The sequence below is a fragment of the Mytilinidion resinicola genome (genome assembly GCF_010093595.1).
Source record: "Mytilinidion resinicola strain CBS 304.34 unplaced genomic scaffold BDZ99scaffold_4, whole genome shotgun sequence".
In the NCBI taxonomy this organism is placed as follows: Eukaryota; Fungi; Ascomycota; class Dothideomycetes; order Mytilinidiales; family Mytilinidiaceae; genus Mytilinidion; species Mytilinidion resinicola.
The window spans coordinates 823,821-846,897 of NW_022985440.1; the positions used below are offsets into that span (position 1 = coordinate 823,821).

The 23,077-nt window shown below is 54.2% G+C and overlaps 11 protein-coding genes across 11 annotated transcripts; 4 read left to right on the forward strand and 7 right to left on the reverse strand.

The window, feature by feature from the left end:
• Window positions 1-655: 655 nt before the first annotated feature.
• On the reverse strand, window positions 656-1,473 carry BDZ99DRAFT_554024 (uncharacterized protein; the record flags this gene model as incomplete). Its single annotated transcript, XM_033727116.1, has 1 exon — window positions 656-1,473. One exon carries the CDS (start codon window positions 1,471-1,473, stop codon window positions 766-768), a length of 708 nt encoding a protein of 235 aa, XP_033580917.1. The 3' UTR covers window positions 656-765.
• Window positions 1,474-1,998: 525 nt separating this feature from the next.
• BDZ99DRAFT_228981 (uncharacterized protein) lies at window positions 1,999-3,676 on the forward strand. Its single transcript, XM_033713492.1, has 2 exons — window positions 1,999-2,200; window positions 2,258-3,676. The coding sequence occupies exons 1-2, from the start codon at window positions 2,118-2,120 to the stop codon at window positions 3,552-3,554; spliced, it is 1,380 nt and encodes a 459-aa protein (XP_033580918.1). The 5' UTR covers window positions 1,999-2,117; the 3' UTR covers window positions 3,555-3,676.
• A 2,653-nt stretch (window positions 3,677-6,329) lies between these two features.
• Window positions 6,330-9,144, forward strand: BDZ99DRAFT_567659 (uncharacterized protein; the record flags this gene model as incomplete). The annotated part of the gene is made up of 3 exons (XM_033727712.1): window positions 6,330-6,396; window positions 6,579-8,872; window positions 8,932-9,144. The coding sequence occupies 3 exons, from the start codon at window positions 6,330-6,332 to the stop codon at window positions 8,947-8,949; spliced, it is 2,379 nt and encodes a 792-aa protein (XP_033580919.1). The 3' UTR covers window positions 8,950-9,144.
• Window positions 9,145-10,062: 918 nt separating this feature from the next.
• Window positions 10,063-10,601, reverse strand: BDZ99DRAFT_516581 (ribosomal protein S1; the record flags this gene model as incomplete). Its single annotated transcript, XM_033725084.1, has 3 exons — window positions 10,063-10,334; window positions 10,400-10,453; window positions 10,574-10,601. 3 exons carry the CDS (start codon window positions 10,599-10,601, stop codon window positions 10,063-10,065), a joined length of 354 nt encoding a protein of 117 aa, XP_033580920.1.
• A 269-nt stretch (window positions 10,602-10,870) lies between these two features.
• On the forward strand, window positions 10,871-13,100 carry BDZ99DRAFT_459704 (uncharacterized protein). Its single transcript, XM_033719221.1, has 2 exons — window positions 10,871-12,094; window positions 12,207-13,100. The coding sequence occupies exons 1-2, from the start codon at window positions 10,950-10,952 to the stop codon at window positions 13,033-13,035; spliced, it is 1,974 nt and encodes a 657-aa protein (XP_033580921.1). The 5' UTR covers window positions 10,871-10,949; the 3' UTR covers window positions 13,036-13,100.
• A 2,233-nt stretch (window positions 13,101-15,333) lies between these two features.
• BDZ99DRAFT_379646 (uncharacterized protein) lies at window positions 15,334-16,478 on the reverse strand (the record flags this gene model as incomplete). The annotated part of the gene is made up of 2 exons (XM_033715158.1): window positions 15,334-15,457; window positions 15,550-16,478. The coding sequence occupies 2 exons, from the start codon at window positions 16,476-16,478 to the stop codon at window positions 15,334-15,336; spliced, it is 1,053 nt and encodes a 350-aa protein (XP_033580922.1).
• Window positions 16,479-16,548: 70 nt separating this feature from the next.
• Window positions 16,549-16,980, reverse strand: BDZ99DRAFT_459705 (uncharacterized protein; the record flags this gene model as incomplete). Its single annotated transcript, XM_033719222.1, has 1 exon — window positions 16,549-16,980. A coding segment is annotated over exon 1 (301 nt), but the record flags the coding sequence as incomplete, so codon positions are not given.
• A 27-nt stretch (window positions 16,981-17,007) lies between these two features.
• BDZ99DRAFT_516584 (uncharacterized protein) lies at window positions 17,008-17,514 on the forward strand (the record flags this gene model as incomplete). The annotated part of the gene is made up of 1 exon (XM_033725085.1): window positions 17,008-17,514. One exon carries the CDS (start codon window positions 17,008-17,010, stop codon window positions 17,512-17,514), a length of 507 nt encoding a protein of 168 aa, XP_033580924.1.
• A 133-nt stretch (window positions 17,515-17,647) lies between these two features.
• Window positions 17,648-18,882, reverse strand: BDZ99DRAFT_380305 (uncharacterized protein; the record flags this gene model as incomplete). The annotated part of the gene is made up of 6 exons (XM_033715181.1): window positions 17,648-17,749; window positions 17,843-17,980; window positions 18,074-18,291; window positions 18,346-18,502; window positions 18,569-18,709; window positions 18,808-18,882. 6 exons carry the CDS (start codon window positions 18,880-18,882, stop codon window positions 17,648-17,650), a joined length of 831 nt encoding a protein of 276 aa, XP_033580925.1.
• An 863-nt stretch (window positions 18,883-19,745) lies between these two features.
• Window positions 19,746-20,984, reverse strand: BDZ99DRAFT_380783 (mitochondrial carrier; the record flags this gene model as incomplete). The annotated part of the gene is made up of 3 exons (XM_033715204.1): window positions 19,746-20,384; window positions 20,522-20,670; window positions 20,885-20,984. 3 exons carry the CDS (start codon window positions 20,982-20,984, stop codon window positions 19,746-19,748), a joined length of 888 nt encoding a protein of 295 aa, XP_033580926.1.
• Window positions 20,985-21,375: 391 nt separating this feature from the next.
• On the reverse strand, window positions 21,376-23,042 carry BDZ99DRAFT_459708 (ras-domain-containing protein). Its single transcript, XM_033719223.1, has 5 exons — window positions 22,760-23,042; window positions 22,650-22,698; window positions 22,568-22,584; window positions 22,014-22,397; window positions 21,376-21,921 (listed from the first exon to the last, which is right to left on the reverse strand). Exons 1-5 carry the CDS (start codon window positions 22,809-22,811, stop codon window positions 21,734-21,736), a joined length of 690 nt encoding a protein of 229 aa, XP_033580927.1. The 5' UTR covers window positions 22,812-23,042; the 3' UTR covers window positions 21,376-21,733.
• Between the last annotated feature and the right edge of the window lie 35 nt (window positions 23,043-23,077).

Consider the following 23,077-nt stretch of genomic DNA (forward strand, 5'->3'; position numbering starts at 1 on the left):
GCAACCGTCTGGATGACGAAAACCCCACGTACTTTGAAACAAGATTGGAACAACGTCACATGACATGAAGAAACCTGACTGCCCTACTGTGCAGGCCTCTACTCCAGAAAACACCCATTGTCAGCAATCCGTTGGCACATGTTGGGCGCGTAGCTGCGCGGAGAAGAGGCGATCTGTGGTTCCCTTTGACAGCTAGACAGCGCAAGTCGGAATGCTGCGTGTATGTGACACGATTTCACGGTGCATCTGCACAGGGAGGTCGAAGGGCCAATCCAGGGCGGAGGAAGCCGCCTCGCGACAAGCCGTGACAGGGTGCGTCGTGTGAAGCACGTCGGGAGAAAGAGTGGAGAGATCGGGGATCAGCGATAAGCTTCTCTCGCTTATCGACTCTGCGTCGGTGCACGGGCCACACAGGCGCCGATGGTGAATGGTGGGTTTCTCGGGGCTTAAGGAGGGCCTTTTCTAGAAGATGCGCACATTACGAAGGACTTCGTTTTTTTATCAATCAGCCGAGGCTCGGCCCCGCACCTGAGCCCCTGAAAACCAATGTTTACATTCACCAAAACAATACACCACAACCATAATTTTATCACAATCAAATTACAAACTTGGGGCCTTAAATCGAGTGAATGTACTTTTGTGGTGCTGTAAGGTGGGTGTATAGGCTAAATTTGGGTGGGGGCGGCATGCCTCGCCATTTCGGCTTGCTGATTGATCAAAAAAAACGAAGTCCTTCGTACCATCACGGCCTGGCCTGCTGCGATTTCAAATAGCTTCGAGAGCGCCTCGAATTCGGACTGCTTGGAGGTTTATGATGCCCGCGAACAGGGCTTCTGACCTCACATCTGCGTCACCTTCAGCAGTGCCACCTGTTGCGACTCTTTGACTGCAGCTCGCGCCCGGCAAGGCGTCCTTATTACCAAGCAGTGCAGTCCCTGCCGCTCGACGCTTGAACAGCCGACGAAGCTCGAAATGCGAATGCGAAGTGTGGCGATGCCAGGATCGGCAGCCGTGGACTGCAAAGCTTCGAAGCTGTGTGTCTGCTGCCAGCTGTTGGCGAGGGGTTACATGTGCAGGTTCCAAGACTTTCACGATGGACACGACAACTGCAGTGCGCTCCCTCGTTCCGGCGCGGGCCAGTGGCTCTTCGTGGCCGTGAACACGGCTGCGAGGGGTGAAGCATGAACGCTGGCAATCCCCCACCGACACTGCTGTCACACCTGGCAGCTTCCTGCGTCTCAGCGGACAAAGCGGCGCCTGAGGGCATCCCGAGAGCACCGGCCGCCTCGTTAATCGGCGGGCGGGTGCCACAGAGATTCTAGCGGGGCGTCCCTGGGCGTGCGAGCCAACGAGGCTCCAGCTGTGCCCCGAATTGTCTCTGCCCGGCCCAGGATGCCGGAGCGGCCAAGCAGCACGCTCACAACCACGGCCACGGTCTGTGCACACGCTGCCCCACGAACGGTGCCGAGCCATGAAGACGGCGGCGCTGCTAGGGTGCCGTGGCCCCTCTAGGGCCGCGACGATGCCCGCGCGAGCCCATAGGACGCCTGGGACGCTGCCGCGCCAGGTCGTCGAGAAGCCGTCCTTATCTAATATTTGCCTCTGTCCGTCGCTGTTTGTTCCGCCTTCGTCCCGGCAGTCCCTCGCTCTCCAGCGTCTCCGCCTCCCAGCCCGTGGAATACCAGCACCACTAGGGCAGCGCCCGCAACAAAGCAGCCCGTCATATCGACGTCGGCTTCACGCTAGGTGCTCCAGGCGCTCTCGCAGACGGTGCGCGGGGTCGTTGTTCCTGTTGTTCGCTTTCCACAGCCGCTTCCCAACGCCATCGATCCCAGCACCCTTGCACGCATCGCATTCGACTCGCCCAGGGCCTCGCCATCGACTTCTCACTTTCCCACCAGCGTCACCCCTGGCTGGCCGCGGCTGGCATCGATTGCCGTCCCCGCTAAACCTTAGCTGCCTGTACCTCTGCTGCTCTGCTTCCCAGCCGTTGCTTCATCCATCCTCTTCCTTCATCACATTCCTACCAATCCATCATCTGCCTTCAACGAGTCGTTATCAATTCCAGTACGATATTCGTTGCTGCCCACCTGCAGCAGCAACCACACCCTTCCAATATGCCGCCCGTACGCACCAGCTCCATTCCTGCCACCATCAAGCCGGTGAAGACAGAACGGACGCACGAGGAGAACCAGGAGAGGCACGTCACTGTCTGAATCTATTAGCTTTCTGCACTCAGACTGACATTGCTTGGCAGAGCTTACATCGCGGCCTCAAGGCGCAGTGACCGGAGCCTTGAAGCGCGTGTCGAATCTGCCCGGAGAGCATCCGACATCCACAAGAAAAGAACCGGACGCGGTCTTCGTGTTACCGAGAAAGATGTGATGAACGAGGAAATGTACGAAGAGGAGGACGATAACCTCCCGGCACAGTACCGTCGCCTGACTGCTCATCTTCAAACCCACTCCCTCGACTTCAACAGAAGGCTACAGGCCTATATCCAGTCCCATGCCGGCACGAGGAACGCAATGGCTGCTCACAATGGAGCATCCTTCGCAAATGCCTTTCCTATGCAGTTTCCAAACGCCGCTCAGATCAATTACCAGATGATGCAGCCCATCGCCCCGCCTCAAGTCCTACCGCCACAAATGTATCAACAACAGCAACAGCAGCAACCACAGAACTATCGGCACGCCCCGTATCCCATGCCACCATCGAACACATCATTCCGCCCGAGTCCCCACCATCGGTCAGCGTCTATTGCAACTACACAGGAAGCCAGCTATCAATCTCATTACCAGCCCACAGGTGGCCCTGAGACTCCCCGGCCAGATGAGCTTCGTCGCAATTCCATGCCTCCCAAAGTCTTTTCCCCTGGCACAGAGACGGATGATCCAACACGACCAAACGCCTCGCGAACTTCGACGAACATCCACAACCTGAAACTCTCTTCCACACCTGCCTTTAATCCTACTCAGGATGTCTCAACTCCGTCGTACGCCAACCTTCAGCATGAAGCACATATGTCAGGCTCGCAGCAGATGCCCTACATGGGTGGAATGCCTCCAGGATTCAACCCTGCATCGCAGCACATCAATATGAACCCTTTTGAGCCTCTCTCAATGGCTCTTCCCACAGAGTCCCAACAATTTCTCGGCAATGGCTTCGGCATGGACCCATACAGTGCAATGCTCATGAATGGAAGCCAGCACCTGAGTCAGCCGTTCTACAGCTACAACCCGAATCCATCATCCAAGTCATCGCCCTCCGCTGCAGCCAACGCCGGCATCAACCAGACCTTGGCGCCATCTTACAATGACTCGTCACAAACTTCAGCTGTGAACGATCCTTATTCATCCACCGTCGTCAAGAATGAGGCAGTTGATACACCATTCGATGCCAACTACGGATTTGGCCTCGACGGCAACTTCAGTGAGAATCAATCCACAAACATGACCCGTGTCAACAGTGCTCAGGGTAGCGCGGGCGCAGTAACACCTGGCGAATGGAACAGCTTCATCGAGCAGAGTGCCTGGGAGACACCTTCGCAGTAGTACCACTCTAGTCTTGTCAGAAGCACTTGTCATTTTTATGCCATCTTCCCACTTGAACAAACGATATCGGCTGTCAAGCCAAATACAGTACTACGATATTAGTCTGTTGGCACCTGAATGTTACTTTTTGTAGTCCGTCGATGTCTGCTTAGAGGCCTGCATGAGATGTGAGATCGTCTCGCTGGCGCACCCGAAGCAGCGTCAGACAAGATTCAATAGGTCAGCGTCCTGCACTGTATTGCTATGGGCCACCGATGCCCTTGTAGTCGGGTTTCGTACGCCTTGTTTTCGTTGAGTTATGGTTATATATATCATCTGCTGCCGGATTTAAGATACATTATGGACGGGTTTGGATACCGGGTTCTTTTTGGTGATACCCTCTGGTCACGAAAGCAATGATGGAGTTTTGGGGGTCGCTATTAGGCGTTGGGCAAAAAAACCACTGGACGAAAGGGCTTCATTCGGTTCCATCTCATTCGTCAATTTTCTTTTGAACACGAGTTTCGTATGTTCGAAGGCAACGGGATTCCTAGAATCTTCACTCTTAGCGAGCGGTGTGATCGTCCTCTGGGAGAACACCTATTGTATAATGGAAAACTCAAAGTAAAGATGTACTTCTGGTCCTCTCAACGTGACGCCCCCTGATATGATGTAAGGGATTCGTAGGCCCCACCCTTATGTACTCAACGTCGTCTATGTGCTAGAGCTCGGGTCACATGTGACAAGCGTGCCTTAACACCAAGAGCTTTGGATCACTTGAACACTGGAGCTAGTCCTGATTGCAGTGCGCCTAATCATGCTTCAGTAATTACTCTTGAAGAATTAGGAGTTTGTTCATAGCGTGAACTACCCAACGGCTTTCTCGTACAACGACAAAGCTCTCAAATAACAACATTGTGCTCACAATAGGTGCTTCGCACTGGCTGGTACGGGCTTGAGAGCATGCAGCTAGTCTAAGCTCGACGAAAGGGCGCCCTCCCTCATAGTCCACCTCGTGGAGGCTATCTCACGCCTTATCTCCGTGATAAGTCGTTGAGGTCGCTCGGCTACCTCATGTTTCATCAATCTTCACAGAACCAGCAACTCCACATCACCAGAAACACCATCGAAGGCACCAGGGTCTTGGGGCAGCATCCACTCCCGTGTTCTCACAACATCTTCCTTACTGAGTCGACCCCGCAAGCAACATGTCTGCCCGCCTGTGCGCTCGTCACGGGCATCACGAATTCACGGCTCAACTGTTACTCTACGCCTAACGACAGTTACATCCCGTCGGCTGATGGCGGGAAGCCCGAGGCATGTCCTGTGCTTCTTTCAAACATCGTCTGGTGAATTTGAGCAGAATGCAGGGACTTTGGCGAGCGCTACCACTGGCACTTTGCCCTCGAAGCCTCGCGACGGAACATGGCCTCATCTCAGGAGCTCTCTGTACCTGCATATTTGGGCATTCTATGCATATGCCTCTCTCGATCTGATAGTTTCTGGGCAGGGTCTGTGCTACATCGAAAGCTTGCATGACGACACGGCAGCTATCCTCGAACAAACAACGATTTGCGGTTGCACTTAGGGAACTCGCAGGACTCGACATCGGTCGGCTGCCTGCAGGAGCAATGTGATGCTAACAGTCACTGTAAGTTCGAACAAACGCACGAATCCTCGACAGAAGAGTCGATCCCGTCCGCGTTGCAATCACATTGGAATTAAGAGTCGGACGGTTAGTACGCCACCCGGTCCCGGAACGAGTCGGGCGCCATTGTTACGCCAACATCACTATTTTCGTCCATGGCTGAACCTAATACTAGAGGCCTTTCCACGTGCAGCCAGCAGCTGCATGCGGCGTGGCAGCCCCTCAAATCTGCTTCCGAGCCTGCAATCACGCATGTCGGCGTCGGTCAAAGACGTCAGCGCAAGCAGCTTTTCCGTTGTGCTTCTGCAGTCTTGTCACACTGCGGCTTCGGTACCTGACCAGGATAGCCGTGGTAATTGCACCTCCTTGCCAACCTCCGCAAATCTTGGTCAACGTGGTATTGCCTGTGACAGTAACGCGATCTTGCCTCAGTGGTCGTAGCATCGTGCCTTGAAGTGTTCAGATGGACATACTTCGTATCTCTGTCTCTATAGCGATATTCTCCGACCCTTAACGCTGCTTTCGACCAGCTGGGCTCATTAGCTAGAGATTTCAGGCTCACGATTGGCGCATGTCGTGCTACTTCGGCAACGGACGCCCACCTCGTCGCGCTATTGGCACCTAAACTTCAATTTTCGAGGTTCACCATGTTACACTAATAGTATTTCAGCTTGCGTGGCTTGCTCCTCCTTCGCCCTTCCATTTTTTGGCATGCTTCGTCTCAAATCCTGCGTCAACTTTCCGTAAGAAGTAATCATACTTGAATGCATACAAAAATCCTCACCAAGTTCCCTAGGAGCGTTACCCACTCAACGTCCTCCATTTGATATGGCACCTAGATGCGGCCGCCGGGATGACAAGGACCAGGTAAGTACGGCATGATGCCGCCTTACAGAGGCACAGGCTCCACCTTCACTGCGGGTTCTATGCATCGGGACACGGATATGCAGCGGAAGAACGGACGGCTGGGGGCGAATATTGTGTGATCAGGTCAGTCGTGAGCTCCCCTATATAACGCGGTCCTCACAGGTGAGCTGAACTGGTCTCTATCTCTGCCGCTCTGCTGGCAAATACTGTCGTTTTTACCATCTTTGACCCTTGTTTTCTTTTGCCGTTTTATCTAGAAAGCTCCTTTTCTTGTCTTCGCGATGAAGACTTTTACTTTGCTCTCTGCAGCAACTGTGCTGTCACTCTGCTCTGCTAATATTGTGCCCGGTAAGTCGGTCTACAGGCAATTGAAGTGGACTCGAAGACAACATCTTTCATGTCTTGTTACTGCTTCTCGTGATATATTGATAAACCCATATTCCATGCGCTAATTCCACAACCCTACTCTTCTCTACCACAATCTGATACAATTTCCCGTTGTCCACACAGCTAACACCTGCCTTGAATAGTGCATCACCCACGCTTTATTCCCGAGAGATGTGCCAATGAAACTCACCCACCATATCCAACATATGGACACTCGGAGGCGTCGAGTACTCAAGGACCCACGGGCATCTCCACTTCAAATCTTTCCGGCTATCCCCTCCCGTCTTCTTCCTTTGGAACTGGCAACAGTACCTATCATACCTCCAGTGGGATTGCCTCATTCTCGACATTTGGTCCAACTGCTATCTCCTCATCCAAGGGGACTGCCCACCCATCTTACATTGTGCCTACACTGTCGGCCTCGAAAAATTCGACCACTCTTCGATCCACATTCCATGTGACCTCTACGCGCAACCATACCGTGACTGTACCAGCGTTCCCATCCTCAACGGACGTCGTACCGACAGGTGGCATTTCCAGTCGTCCCTCCTCCTCGCCGCCGTACCCGACATTGAACTCAACTCTTTCTACCTTTCGGCCGACGGGCACCGGACCCACAGTCTCAGGGCCGACAGGAGTTTCAACCACAGTAAGCCAACTGAGCAGCGCGTCTAAGTCTTCGGTCTCCAGTTACTTCGTGTCACGCTCGAATGGCTCTGTAGCAGGTGCCTCAACATCATATTATACATCTGGATCATCTATCTTAGTTGGGACTGGCAGCTCCTCAAAGTTGACGGGAACTGGAAACACTGCCTCGTCAACGGGACCCTTGCCGTCGTTCTCGAGCTACTTTTGGCCCAATTCCACCAGTGCAATCAGTCCCACTGGAAGCTCCATCCTTAGCACAGGGGCTACGGGCTCCGTCTCTTCGAGCTCTATCGACACCACGTGTCTCACTACTGCAGTGTCATCAGCGACGTCATCGCCTAACATCACGTCTTCAAGCATCACCGCACCGGCAAATTCTAGTTCCATACTGACATCAAGTGGCTATTCGATTCCATTGTCCACGGGGCATTCTTCAATTCCACTAACCACAGGACACTCCTCCTTTGCGCCAGGAAGTTCTAGTAACTCAGCAAGCTCACAGCTGTCCAAGCCCACTCCTCTCTTCGCAAACAGTTCCACCTCGATCTTCGGTAGAACATCAGGCACTGGGACAGGCTCTTTCAGCTATTCCACAACCCATCCGACGACCACTAGTGCCCTCTTTGGGACCGGATCGACCATTTCAGAGACGCCAACATCAATACCAAGCTGGCCAGTGTACGGAGGTTCATCGTCGCTGTCCTCTGAATCAAGTATCGTGTCCAGCCCATCGTCTTCCCTTTCCAACGTCTCGACTACCTTTGAAACTTCGAGTTCGAGTAGATTCATTCCGTCTTTTTCCTCTACTGTATTAAGCTGGAGCAGCCTGAGCAGCCGGAATGTCACAACCACCTCTGGCACGGGACCTATGGGTAGCTCATCGTTCACGACGACAAAGGTATCCTCTTCCTCTACTAGCGGCTACACCATGCCCGGGTCAACTGCCACTGGGGCTACAGGCTCGACTGCGACGCTGCTGTCGTCTACCTCAGTTTATTCCATTTCCGAATCGACCTATGCCATTTCATCTACGCCAGCTCCTTCGAATAGCAGTGTCGTAATTACCGTGACGTCGCATTCTACCGTTGTCTCATTCTCAGCCTTCACACCGTCGAGCTCAGGCTATTCCATACCATCACTCAGCAGTGTACCTTCGTCAGCCTTCTCCTCGTCAGTCGTCTCGCATACTTCGGCCACGGAGGCTACGGGTACGGCGAGCAGCTCTATCTTCGTCTCAAGCTCGACACCGTCTAGTTCGGGGTATCCTATTCCTTCGTCGAGCAGTGAATCTTCATCGGCACTCTCGTCATCAAAGGTGCCAGACACTACGGCCGCCCAGGCCACAGGCTCTACTAGCAGCTCTCTAGTGACTTTCCTTTCTACAGGCTCCTCGTCTTCGAGCTTCGCGATATCAAGTTCGGGCTACCCGGTACCTTCGCTGAACAGTAAAGCTTCATCAACTTCCTCATCATCAGAAGCCTCAGTCACCTCAGCTACAGGAGCTACAGGCTCCGCGACTAGCTCTCTGGTCCATAGTTCGTCCGCCTCAGCGACGCACGTCTCCTCATCTTCTCTTTCTGTCCACTCCACCGCATCATCCGCAACTCCAAGCACAGCTCACGCCTCCAGCACGCCGGGAGGAGGATACGGACCCCCACCAACGACGTTCGCGACGCATTTCAGTGCGTCTAGCATCCACGCTTCCTCGTCTTCACCCTCAGCGCCTCCGCTCCCGACTCACGGGTATGGCTGGGACGACAAGGAGCATAAGTGGGCTGCTTGGCCGAAGGTACGTCTGCCTGCTTCTCACCCTTGACCAAAAAGCATCTGATACTAAACCAATCACAGTTTGCAGGAGCATGGTAAAGCCTCCCCACCGCACGCACGCTATCGTGTAGTTTGGTATACTATCTCCTTGACTGGACTTTCTTTCCTTCCGGGTTCGCTTCTCGTCTTTCTTTTATACAATCTTCGTGGCCTGCTAAGCTTCTTCTGGATGTTGTGGAGGGGAGGGGCTTGGTGGGTAGTTTAATAGATGAGTTAGCTTTTTTTCCTTGAGGGGGGAGTGACGGCGAAGGGGTAAGGGAGAGGGAAGGGGGAGGTGGGGTTTGAGCTATCTAGGTATCAAAATGGTTTTGTTGTGGTTTTGGCATGTTGTGCTTGTATTTGGTGAGACTGTATGCGTTTGAGTGACGGACGAGTGACGAGGAGTGGTGATGAGTGCGTCGGGTTTCGAATCAAGCCTCATCGCCTAAGATTTGGCTCCTCCTTGACACCGTTCGGGAGGCCCCCAGCGAATTGCAAAATCCCGGCGTTTTATCGCAAGAATGTGACGCTTCAAATCAGACTTCGACATTCTACATCGCCGACGGTGTCGAGAGTCTTCTAGTAGGCTATGAGAAGATTGACCTCAATGTCGCTCCTTGGATCTTTGAATCTGACCTCACGCTTTCTACCGCGGAACTCTTTCGAAGCACCTCCATGATCGTGTACCTGCATTGGCTTCAGGCTCCCAAGGGTTTGATTTAGGGTCATCGACCTTTCGTCTCTTGCATAGGCTTGACTTCACCCGCGCCTTAGGATGGCATGTCCATGGGTAGTGGAATCAGACTTATGAACTGGGTCTACTTAGGGTGCACTGGAAATAATGAACGGGAGCTAGTCCGCCTATTTTCCGTTCCCTTCATTGCGAAGAAATCCGTGTTGCGCCAAGTTGGAATAAAACTCCATGCCGGTGAGATGTATAACCAGAAGGCGGTCCAATATCTGAAACCTAGATCAGCCCACGACTCCACACTTCACATCGTGCCTCAAAGGCGGCTGCAACCCCTCAAGCATCACGACAGCACGACTCGCACAAGCAGCAATTATGTCACACCGGTGTCCGATTGTGCTATTTCATCTCCATGCCCCTCCCACAACGCGGGGCACATGACCCCCTCTCCTCTCACCACTTCCCATCCCTGCTAGCCATCTCGTCTAAGCCGCAATGGTAACCTCCACCTCGACACCGGCCTCGATGTTGATGATGATCTGCTTGACGACCTCGGTCGGCGCGTTGAGGTCGATGAGGCGCTTGTGGACGCGCATCTCGTACGTGTCCCAGGTCTTGGAACCCTCACCGCAGGGCGTCTTGCGGGTGGTGACCTTGAGCTTCTTGGTTGGGAGGCGGACGGGGCCCTTGACGCGGAGGTCCTTGGTCTTGGCGCGGTCGATCAGCTCCTGGCAGACCTTCTCGAGCGACTTGACGTCTGTGGGCTGGGTGTTAGAGCGAGTGCATGTGTGAGGATGGTGGGGAAGCGGGGGGGTGGCGCACTCTTGGAGGTCAGGGTGATGCGGATCTTGTGGACCTTGGGGCCCTCGCCGAAGTCTGGGGATGGGTGTTAGTTTTGCGATTGTAAATTTCTATGTGAATTGGGTGCTACGGAGTGACGAGTTGCGATTGCGACTTCTGTGTGTGAGGTTGATGTCGTGGGATGGGGAAACGTACCCTTGTCGCCTTTTCCGTAGCTGGCCATGATGATTGATGGAGGGTTTGGGGTTGGTGGTTCTGTAGAGCGTGGAGAGCGTGAATTCCAGTCAAGACTCGGACGTAAGTCGCTGTTACGTGATGACCGGTACCGTGGGAGATTTAGCTGGCGGTTGAGGTTGGAGATATCGCGGGCGGGAGATTTTGGAGTTGTGGGCTCCAAAAATCTTGGCGGCACTAGATCGAATTGGATGCTAGCTTCCATAGAGAGTCATCCACACAGCTTCGTCTTGCTGTCTTACCTCACTGGCAAACCTTCAGAAGCAAACGTACTGACTTGGCCCCTCTCTGTCCACATTTCATAGTCTATCACTCCTCTTCTTCTCCGGTATTTGGAATGGCGCCTCCACCTATAGCTACTTTTCCTCCCGCGACCCTACGTCAAGAGCTGGCTCCCGAGGAATGGCAAGCGTGTCTGGATGCCTGGATATCTCTCGCACAAATTCATCTCCGTTTGTCAGACAGCGAATTTGTCAAGACTGCTGCAGATGAAGGCCCGTTAGTTTCTTTCCTCACCGCGTACTTCCAAGAAGTGTCTCATTCATCAGCCGACGATTCAAGTCTTCAAGGATCGAAGGCTTCCTCGTTAAGAAAGTCATGTTTTCTCCTCACCCACAGGATACTCTCTGAAAGCTCTATACCTCCTCCACTTCTCGGTTGGCCATTCCTAACCAATTTATGTCAAGTGTTCCCACGAAGTAAAGGACTTCGCGAAATTCTCCAGAGTGTATGGAAGCGGAAAGGGGAAGCTCTGGAAACCGAGCTGCAGAAAATGAAGAACTCTATGACGGCAGCATTGGAATCATCTAGCCCAGAGGCAGCAGAGGAGGATATTGAGCGGCTCTGCCATCTGCTTCATGTTTCTCCAGACGCTGGAGAGTTATTCCTTACTGGGGCGGCCTTTCCAGATTCATTAAGTACAGCGTACAGCAAAGTTTCACAAGGCCTTCAGTCGAAGCTGGTTTTAGTGGCATATCTCTCAGTTCTGGGCACGTTAAAGAGTTCCAAGATGAACTACTCCCTGCTTTCTGATCATCTATACGCTCTGAAGATCAGGGCTGAACAGGACCAGAAGGCAGGCAAGAAGCTTCTTCTAGCTGATCTAGTCACCAATACGCCCTTCCTAGTTCAAATTCGAGACACACTACCAAACACAGGTGCAAGAGCAAAGAATATTGCCGCCTCTCTTAGCGTCTTCCAGCAGTCCAGTCTTGCAAGACCAAAGAACCTGGTGCGAAGAAAGATTGATAAGGGCAAGGCACGCGCGGACGATCACGAGTATGCCGATGGCTCATTTGGAGCAATCCACGTGCATCGTATGAGCCTGGTTAGCCAGATCCAGGACCTGTTTCCTGAACTTGGCGCCGGCTTTGTGGTGAAACTATTAGACGAATACAAGGACGATGTGGAGCAAGTAACAGCACATCTACTAGATGATTCGCTTCCTGCCTACCTCAATGAGGCAGACAGGACCGCGCAACTGTACGTAGTTCTAACTTAAGCAGTGGCTCTTTGGCAACTACATGCGACCAGCCTGCGGCCCAAATGGCCTTCTGCTTTGACAACTTTTCTTCATAAGCTAATGCTACTGCAGGAGTGATGATCACCAACCGAGGGAAGCTCACTTCACACCAGGTTCAACTCCTCCACCTCTACCCGAACGCCGCAATATATTCGACAATGACGAATTCGATAATTTGGCAGTTGATGCATCTCGTCTACACATTGGCCGCAAGAATGAGAAGCTTACTGCAGACGCCATTCTCTCCGATCGCAAGACCGCACCGAATAAGGCAGCTATTCTGTCTGCCCTCGCCGCATTCGACTCTGACGATGACGAGAGGGATGACACCTATGACGCTGAAGACGTTGGAGGCACCGTAGACACTACGATGCCAGGCAATGAGACCGATGTCAACGAGGACACACTCTTCAAAGCATACGCAGCCACCCCTGGCGTCTTCGGCCGCGACGCTGACACAAGACGAAGCAAGGCACGAGCAGCCCTGAAGAGCGAGACCGGTATGACGGATGAGGCAATCGAGGGTTGGTCTATTATGATCGGACGGGATCCGCGTCGCCTTCGGAGGCTGGAGATGAAGTTCTCCCACTTCTCTGGTCAGCAGCGCGAGCTACCCTCGACAGCATACAGAGCTAGTCCCGCCGACTCTGGTACCGAAGGCGAGAATACTGGAGACGGTGGTAGGGGAGGGAGAGGAGGTTTCCCAGGCAGAGGGCGCGGTCGAGGGCGTGGCCGTGGTGGACGAGGAGGCAGCGGTGGGGCAGGTGTAGCGGGCGCTTCGGACGACAAGAATACGCAGGCCGCGCGGCAGCATAAGGAGGCGAGCAAAGGATCTCGTGCGAATCATAATCGACGCGACCAGCGAGCGAGAAAGATGGCTAGAGGTGGATTTCCTGGATAGGCTTAATAATCGGATGGCACCGCTAGAAGCATCCACGAATGATACTTTCAGTATCCTAGAGTCAAGTTCTTCTCGTCCTACCTCTGTCCTGTCTCGGAGAGTTGATCATTTGAGCGTCTGATGCCGCCCCTGGGAGTCCCCCAAAGGACTACCAATGATATAGGCAAGACGTGATATGTTGGAGCATGCAAATCGGACTCGGAGCTTACTCTTACTACCGACTAGTTTCCCTGAAACCACACCGCCCCCCCCCCCCCCCCAGAAGTCCACATGGAATATCCTCCATGACAGCATCATCCCGACCAGTCTCTCATATCGCCAGGGATACAATACTTAAACACTAACCAATCAATACACCAACCCTAGCCACTACCGACCCTTACCTTTCCCTACCCATCCCATCCACCACGTCAACCCTTCCAACCCAATGCCCCCCAATCACTCTGCATCCGCATTCCGCACCACCCCTTCCAAGCCCCCCCATGTGCCGTTACACCCAACGTTCTCGGCTCTGACCACACTCGCATAAGTGGGTCTCCCCCCCCGGACCCCCTGGCTGGGGCTGCCCGCTTACCCCCGTCCTCGCTTCACCCCGGCAAGCACCAACCCTTTTTTTTTTTTCTCGAAGCATGCTCGATGCGGCAATTTGGAGCGAGGAGTCTGATCGCTTTCTCACACCCTTGCCCCACAGACAGGCCAACAAAACCCCCCATTGGTTTTCTGTTCTGTCCATGAGAAGAGGGGGGGATGGGGGGGTGGGGTAGGTAGGGATTTTCTGACGAGTTGGAAAGCTTGCAGCATCGTCGTCGCGCGCGCGTTGGAATTGCAATATTGCCAGGGCCGGCTCTCGACGTTCCGACGCGAGAGGGCTTGCGGGTATGTAGGGGAGGGGAGGGGGGAGCGAGCGATTGTGCATATTGTATGAGAATTTGATGATGCGAGAGGTGGGGCTGTTTTCTGGTGGTGGGCGCTGCGCGGAAGAGGCTCCGGGGGGGGGAGGGGGTGCGGCCAGCCCTATTAGGAGCGATGCCGGTGCGGCATGGGGATGTGCCGCTGCTACATATCGATGGGTGTGTTGCTGGCTGTGCTGCGTTGGAAGATACATCCTGTGGGCATGTGATATGTGATGATTCTTTAGGGGTATATCTCCATGGGTGAGGCCGTTTGAGAGAGGGGTTGAGGGATTTGGGGAGGAGAAAGGAAAGCCACGTTTGTGGTTGTACGGGGGATGTCGGCGGTGAGGGAGGGAGGATATACTGTAGAACTCGCCGGCTCTTTGGTTGTGAGGTGGGTCGGTCGGGGATAGGGCTCTCAATTCCCATGTTTCTATTCGAGTTCGTAATGGGACTACGCTTTGAGATTGGGGATATGACCAGAACTCGCACTGCCTAGCTGTGTCTACAACACACAACCTATCTACCAAAAACCTAGCTCCTTAAGGTAGAGCCAAGAAGCGTAACAAACATACGTCTTCTTAGGTAGAAAGCTCAAACTCGCTCAAATCGCAATAGCGACCCAATCACACCCTGTAAAGAGCAAGCCTCAAAGATCCTCGCAAACCTATACCAAAGGACAAACCCTACCACCAACACATCTCACCGCTCAGAACTCACCCCCTTCCCCCCCCAAAACCCGTCCCGAAAGCGTACATCTGCAGGCTCCCATTCCGACCCCCAGAAGTAGATAATTACTACAACGAGCGACAACAAACTCAGCTCAACTCGAACCCTGCATGCTGACACCATCTGCATCCGTCTTTTCCGGATTGTTCAGAATTCGGGACTGAGTAACAGGGGTGATCTGTGCTGTGATCGGCCATGTGATCGGCGCAGTGGCGGAGATATGGGTGCAGTGTCGCCGAAGAGGAGGGGGCACTGGACGGGTTGTGCTGGGGATACTCTTTGGGCCCCAGAAGGTCGAGTCGTAAGTAGGCGGTGAAAAAGGAAGCGGAAAGTGCGAAATGAGAGTCTTTGCTCTCAGGTCTCGAGGAAGCCTGGTATCTGCGAATAGAGATATCGATATTTCATGTATTGTAAACGCTAGACGAAGTGAAACGAAAAGGGATATCCTCCATAGTGTGTATACCCACGCGCCTGCCCTATGATAATGCCCGCTTGATGAGAGAAAGAAGAGACGCCACTGATGCCCTGCCCTATCTACCAGATCATCGAAGGGAACCCATCATCTTCGCTTGAAATGTTTGGCAATCTTGAAGATATGTGATAAGAAGAAGGATTTTGAAGTCACTGTAAGCTTTCGCACCTGTCGAGAAGCTACAGCTTTTCTTCGTAGGCTCCCTTACAATTGCGAAAGCTGGCTTAGAGCCCATGTCAATGAGCCTCTGGCATCTAGCTCCCCGCTTGCGTAGTTCGGGCGGTAATGATGCTCCACCACCGCTACAAGGGACCGGTAGACTGTATATCTGCACATCTAGTTAGCAAGTCTCTCTGAAGCCTGGTTCGTCCACTCCCTCAACCGGAACAGGCACGTGAATAACTAGGAAATCAAACTCACAGAAGCTGCCTTATCCTCGCCTTCCCGACAGGACTTGGACACTCTCCATACCCCTCAAAAAACGCATCACTCGCATTCACAAACACAGCCGCGAGCATCGGATCGCCCCATACGGCATTAGAAAACCCCACAACCCCCGATACCTGCTTCGTCCGGTCGTCGACCAACACGTTCTCCGGAATCCCCACGTCGAGCGGTACGAGGCGCGCTTCCGTGACCTCGTCGAGCAGCCGTCCGTGCCGCGCCATACTCTGGCGGATGCTATCGTACGGCACACTGACGACCATGTCCTCGGCGTCGCGGAGGGCGGCTTCGAGCAGGTAGAGGAAGGCTTGCCGCCAGGAAGTGCTGCCCGTGCCGGCAAAAACGCGGTGGGCGAGACCGAAGCTGTCGGCTGCAAGCGAGGTGATGGAGCGGACGTAGGCGCCAATCGTGCGATCGACGGTGCGGCGTTCGCTGGCTGTGAGACGCGACGACAAGTCCGAGAGGCGAGTGCCGGGGACGCACTGGAGAAGGAGATGCGGAGAGCCTAGGGCACGGCCCTGCGGGTCGTGGTCGATGCATTCGGGGGACCGGAGTTGGGTGTTGCTGCTGAGGGCGTCGAGGACCTTGGCTTCGCCTTGTAGAGTGCGCTGTTCGTGGCGGAGGAGGCGGGTGTTGAAGAGGGGAGGGCACTTCAGGAATAAGGAGCTGCCGTCTGTGATTCTCAGGAGGTAGACTTGATGGAGACGGCTTGGCATGCGCTCGATCTGGAGGATAGAGAGTCTCTGGGAGCGGAAAACGGAGCGAACGAGCTTTTGAATGTTGGAAAAGTCTGGCGAGTGATTTGCACTAGATAGAGGGGTTCGCGAACGTGCAGAGTTCTCATAACGTCCATGGCTCATGGTAACAATGGGGTAAGGGGAGACATCGAGCGGAGGGATGTGCATCTTGAGGGACATGCAGAGAGACAGACGGAGAGCATGGGAGAAATGGACGCGGTATGCAAGCTTAACAGAGAGTATATTATCTTACGGTCCCAGGATACTCAGGATGAACAGCAGGGGGTGCAGACATCGTGCTGTTCCGGGCCTGGGGGTCAGTTATTGCCGGCCTGGGGGCCTTGATTAGCAGCTCGCAGGCAGTGAGGGAGATTTCGCAGAGGCACGCGGCGCATGAGTAGGCGAGCGTGAGCTGGCAGTCGGAGCAGGGCTGGGCGCTGTATAGCGACCTCCGTAGCGAAATGGCAGCTCTTGCAGCGGGCATGCTGCCACTTAGGCACCGATGGCTGCCGCCAGGGCTGACGGGCAGTCTCCAGGCGCTGCTGGGCATGGCGAGGGCATCATGGCCCGACGCCACAGCGTCAGAGGTCGGCGCGGTGAGCAGTGAGCACGGCACGGCGTCGCAGAAGAATTCAAATCACGGGCGTGGCGGGGCGTGTGGAGAGCGGCGCGCGCAACTGAGTGGTGGTGGTTGGGGATGGAGGCGAGAGAGCGGCGTCGTCAACGCGTCTCGTCTACTATCGCCCCAAGAGATCTAGTGCATCTTGCGGCTGGCGGCTGTGATTGGCGCTGCCGTGGGCGCCAGAAGCTGGGCTTGCCTGCTCGCTTTCTGGAACGCATCGACGGCATCCACACGACTGTCGCGCGACGCTCAAGGCGAGCACCGCCGATGGCACATCGCGATGGCACCTCGCGGCCGCAAAACCCTGCCGCGCCCACGCGCCGAATGCTGCCGGCGGGCGAGTGCCATGCCGCTGCGCTGCTGGTCCTGATCTCCGCAAGGGGCGCGGCCAGGGTGAGCGAGGACGTCCAGCAGTCCCCTCAACACCACGCCCGCATCGTCACCAGCCCCGAAGCCGCCAGCGCCCCCTGGCGAGCCGGCCCGCTGGAGACGAACTTGTGGGCCCCACGCCGTCGCTCACGCCGCTGCTCCGGGCCTGTGCACCCACGTCCATCGAGTCTGTGCAACGTGCTGGGCGTCTGAGCGCGGTCCGAGTATTTATATCAACGCCCTACTTCTATCCAACCTGCCCTCGACCAATGCCATGTCTCTGCCCACCAGGCCGCCAACGTCAGCAGTCGAGGGCCTGGGGCCTGCTCGTCTCGGACATGGCTGCTCATTCGGATTGCTTCTTGCCCGTGGGCTCGTATATCTCTGCGATATTGTATCGCTTGAGCTGCTCGTAATCGCTACCGACGACGCTCATTCCGCACACATTCTGCAACTGTCGTGAGCCTGCGTCTGTCTGTGACACCGAGTCGTCCCGACCCACGCCAAAGCCGCGTCAGTGTGCATGTGAGAGTGCGCTTACCTGGTATACCTCGACCAATATTGTCACGTCCGGACTGCTCAGGTCGACCGGATGACCTGGCCCCACCGCCTCTGCCACCCGCTTGATGAGCGCGAGCCGATCTGTTTTGTTGTTGCGCAGAGTCGGCCGAATTGCGAACTGATAGACGTCCAGTCAGCGCCGTTAAGGTTCAGCCACGTCTTGAGTCCGCATGACCCCACATAAACTCGGCAAAAAGACGCTTCCACTCACCTTTTTCGATCGAGCGCCCGGCGTGTGGAAATGTGGCTTGAGCACTTCCGCAGCGATCTCGTCAATGCCCTTTTCCGTCGCCTTTCCTATGGCCGTCATTGGCGTAAGTCGTCTAATGAACCGAGTCTGCTTTTGCCCCGCGCGATTTGCAGCATCCTCGCAGATGGCATGGACGAATGAGACTGGCTCGATAGGGGGACGTGTTTTGAAAAAGACAACTACCCATTCAGTCAGTCGACCCGCACATCGGAACGCGGCTGAGCAAAACGCACGGCATTCCGTCTCGATTCTGATTTGCGTGAACAGCGGCTCCGCCGATGGCTTTCGGATCGCTTCAAGCTCTTGCTGGATCTCAGCTTCGATGTCTGCCTCGCCGTCCTCGGCATCGCCGCTCTCAGCTGCTGCCGCTTCGTAGAGCTTCGCCGCATACTGGATAGCGTCAGTAGTTGTACACAGGCGTGCTGAAATGTGCCGCAACAAGGTCGATCCAAGTACCTCTTCGAACAGATCCCGACACTCTGCTGCGCATTTGCTTTGCTTTTTCATGTCACAAGTGACCCAAATGCCAACGTCGCCTGGTTCGATGCCTCGACTGGACATCCCCTCTTTTCGTGGCGTGCGCCATTGCTTTTTGTCCTGGACGTCTGGTTAGCGGGCAGAGCACTAGGGCTGCAAATCGAGAAGCTGTTGGGGCCAAGGCTGAGCCATGGCTTTCACCATCGGGAGAGACGTACTCTAGCTCTCTTGTTGCCAGCTGAATTCTCCGAGCCTGGAGCCGCCTTTCGTTTCTTTGACGAGGTGTCGGCCATGGCGCAATCGCTATTTTCTTTGACGAGTAGTCGTCCGTGGTGGGGTCGGTTGCACCTGTAAGAAAAGGGAATGGAGGTTGGGTGGACTTGGTGATCACAGGGTAGGTACGCTAGACGAAATTGCCAAGATGCAAAAATACCCAAGGAAAGAAAGACTTGGCGTGACTTGAGCTTCAAAATGCCAAGAGACAAAATTCCTTTCTGCATCAGATTCAACACTTTCGAAGCTTGATTCACGCGGAGCCCTGCCTATCTAGGCAATTGTTGTGTCTTGGTGCTTATGTGTACCTGAGTGGTAGATTGTGTGCTAATACTTCAAAGGTTCAAAAAGATACAACCCCCAAGATACATGTTTCTCGATTCGCTAGGACGTGATATTGACCTCAAGACCATAAATGAAGTCATTTGTATCTACAGTATCACGCATTACGAAATGTTGATTTGATTGTTTAAGTTCAGGCTATCAAATCGAGCTACTAAGCTAAGCGCCCATCGCTAGCCTATTGAAGGTTTCCAAGCCTGGTATTGTAACCTTGGAAGGGCCCGTCCTACGCAGATGCACTCTGAGAAATGTAAAGCTCCTTTTTGACCAATTCCACGTTAAGGGAATCCAGAAAAGTTTCAAGAAGGAAGTCTTGAATCAAATCACCACCATGTCTTAATTCCAAGTTTTGGCCCACCGTGATCGAAAACTCAGTGTGTTGAAGGTCTTCGTCTAGCTCCACCGATGATCAATTCAGCAATCGCATCGTGAACTCGACCCTACAGATTACGAGTCAGTAAACAATAGCATTTCAAAAGTCGCACCGAACGTCTACTCCTGGCCACATGCCACATACCGAAGAAATGGAATTTGGAAACACTTACACAGCAAATGTCCCCGCGCTGACAGGCATAGCCCTCAACAACGTAGGCCCGATTCCCTTCCAGAAACCCCTCATCCCCTCTTGCGCCCACGTCTGCCCAAAGCAATCCCGCATGCTCTTGAACTTCATCCCAGACCCGAACCCGTCACTCTGCATCTTGCTCTTGACAACATCGAAAGGATAACTCGCAATCCAGAGCATCTCTCCAGCTAGACCACCGTACAGCGCCACCTTAGGTGTGCTGATCTCTTCACGCTTGATTGAGTTCCGCTTTGCATCCGCGTTCATCAGGTACTCGAACGTCAGGAACCAGAAGCCATAGGCCTGCGCTTCACGAATGATAGTGACGGCTTCACCACGGTAGAGACCACGCAAGACGCCCTCGTGCGCGGAAAGCTTACGGACGCAGTCGAGAGGGCCGCTGTAGAGACGCGCGGCTCCGTGGGGTTGGGTTTGTAGGCGGATACGCACGTGCTCTATCGGGCCAGAGATGACGGAATTGGCCACACCGGCAAAGGCACCGGCAGCGTAGTACTGGCCGTACGAGAGCGTAGGCGAGATGAGGGGTGAGGTAGACGCATTGTGGGTTTCGAAGGCACGACGGGCCCAGTGGAAGGCGCCGAATTGGACGGAGACCTTTTCTCGGCGTTAGAGTGAGATGGAATGTTTGAGGGCATGTTTCAATAGTTTTGATCGCCTGAGATGGGCAACGCAGGATTCAACTTTGTGAGGAGTGCATTAAGAGGGCGGCTTCAATGTAGAGGAGAACTTACGCAAGCACCAATACCTAGTAGGGGCGTCAAAGTTCCCTTGTAGAATGCTAATGGACCCTCGCTCTTGTAGATCTTGCTAGCACAGTCATATGCACCGGAGTACTGTGTGGTGGTTTGCAGTCGAACCTTGACAATGTCTTCAATCAAGACTGGTTAGCTACAAACAGCTTTTCTGTGATCTGTTGGGACATGGATGGTTTCGTAAACATACCAAAAGGTTGACCTATGATTGTAAATTAGTACCAATGACATAGTTTGAAGATGATGAAATAGACTGATGTAAGAAGGATCTAAAAGCGGAAAACGAAGCGAGACTGATCAGAAGACACCCTTGTACGGAAAGCACGAAAATGGTCAACTTACCTAGCAAGACCTGTGCAACACCTCCAGCAGCGCCGGAACCCAAGTCCTTGAATGTCCGAGCGAGGCCCCCACCCTCGAGTTCGGCCTCAGCAGCAGCCATTGCACTCAATGGCAAATGGGAAACCCTCAAGCCAGTAATTGGCTCTCTATGTCTACGTTATCGAATCGTTAACATCTGTGGTCTGACTTGGGGGTGCCGAGTGCATGGACAAAGATGTTCCAGTTTTCTTTGGCTGACGTGCTTGATGCCAAGGCTCTACTTAGTCATCAGCCACGTGAATGGACACTGGAGAGGACAGGACAAACTAGGGCAGAGATGAAGCGAGACTATAAAGACTCTCCAAGGCCCAGTACCTGTGAGATTCTAAATGCATGTGGTTGGTTGCATAGTCTGCCGCTCGAACTTGCATTCGCCGGTTCTTACTTGTCGGACTTCAGGCAGACAGAGACAGAAGGTTCTCGCTCCTCGGACTTCAGGCTGACAATGAGTGCTTCCTGATCATGTTTGTCCTTATTATAGATATGACTTTAAGGCAGTGGTTACAGAAGAGAAAACAGCCGGATCCAGACAATACAATATTTACAATGCGTCCATATCTCATCCCAAGACAGCCAGCTCCACCCACCTCCTCATCCCCGAAGATACTCGTACATAAGAAAGCCCAGGTGAAGGACATGTGGAGGTGTGGAATCCAGCCTCAGAGACCTAGCGTCGCCGACGTTTTCCTCCTCAAGATACTCGTACAGAATATGTTCCAGATAGAAGATATCTGGTTGTATGAAACAAAGCGATGCGTCTTTACATTATAGCACAATCTTACAGCTCCTGCTCCTCCTCTTCACTAGCGTCTACCAACATTTTAACTTCTCCCAGAAGCTCTGCTTCGGTCCGTCGGGTCTGAACGTGTTCCCTGGCATCTGACTATCCGCTATTTGCTTCTCGGAGAGGGGAGGTAGAGGTTCTGTGCGGGCAGCAGCGGCTGGGGCGCCGCCTGTGGCTTGGAGGCGTCTGGCTTCAACGACTCGGCGTACGAGAACTGCAGGCATAGGACGTCAGTAAGTGATATTGCGAGGGCAACAAGAGACGGAAGTCTCTCGCATGATCACAGGTCGGTAGATGGGTACGCACGCGCAAAGGTCTCCTCGATGTTGACCATCTCCCTGGCACTAGTCTCCATGAAGCCGCACCTCCTCTTCCGGGCCCACTCCAGACCTTGAGGACTCCGGATCTGCCTCGCGCCCTGCAAGTCGCATTTGTTCCCGGCCACGATCTTGACAGGCGGGACCCGGCCCTCGTCCAGCCGCTGTTCCGTCTCCATCTCTATCATATCCATGAAGTAGTCCAGCGCATCGAGCGAATTCGCGTTCGTGATGTCATACACCAGCAGGAAGGCATCACTGCGCAGGTTGGACGCTGCCCAGAGGCCGCGGTATTCCTCCTGTCCGGCCGTGTCGGTGAGCATGAGCATGTACGTCTGTCCGTCTATCGTTCGGGTGACGGAGTATGAGTCCTCTGTAACATGGCGCAAATCAGTCAGCGTTCGGTGCTTCCAATTGACGCTTGCCAAGGCACAAAGGCACAACTCAACCGAGTGCCTTTTCGAGGCTTCTCGGAGAATTGTTGGCAGTGTAGTGGGGGTCAACCGTGTGGTCGGGGAGGGCGCGCAAGGGGCGGGTCTGTACCTATCGTCGGGTCGTATCTGTCGCAAAAGTCAGAAGAAGCACCGGAAGCGGACAACTGCAACTGGCATCGCGGGGGGCCTACTCGTGGGTCCATTGACTCCGTACCAGACGCAGCGTGATTGACGATTTGCCTGGACTCGGTCAGCATTCAATTGCCCGTCCATTGATCGGCCATGGCCCGAGGAGACGCACCGCATCCACCGTCGCCGCACACTGTGATGGTGATCCGGTTGTTGTCGTCCATGCTGCGGGCGCTCGTCGCTCGTCGTGCAGTGCGCTATTCGGTGCGGGCTTGGGGTTCGTCCGCCGGCGGGGTGTTTGTGTCTTGTTGTCGTGGTCGCGAAGAGGAACGGGCGTGAGTCGTCGCAGTCGCAAGGGTGATCAGGTGCTTCGCCCAGCGTAGGACAGACAGGGCCGGGGAACAGCAGAAATTAGAAGCAGCTGCAATCCCTGCGGTTGCGGTGCCCCTTGATTCTCTCCTGGACAATGCACTCGCGGGCACGGTTCAGC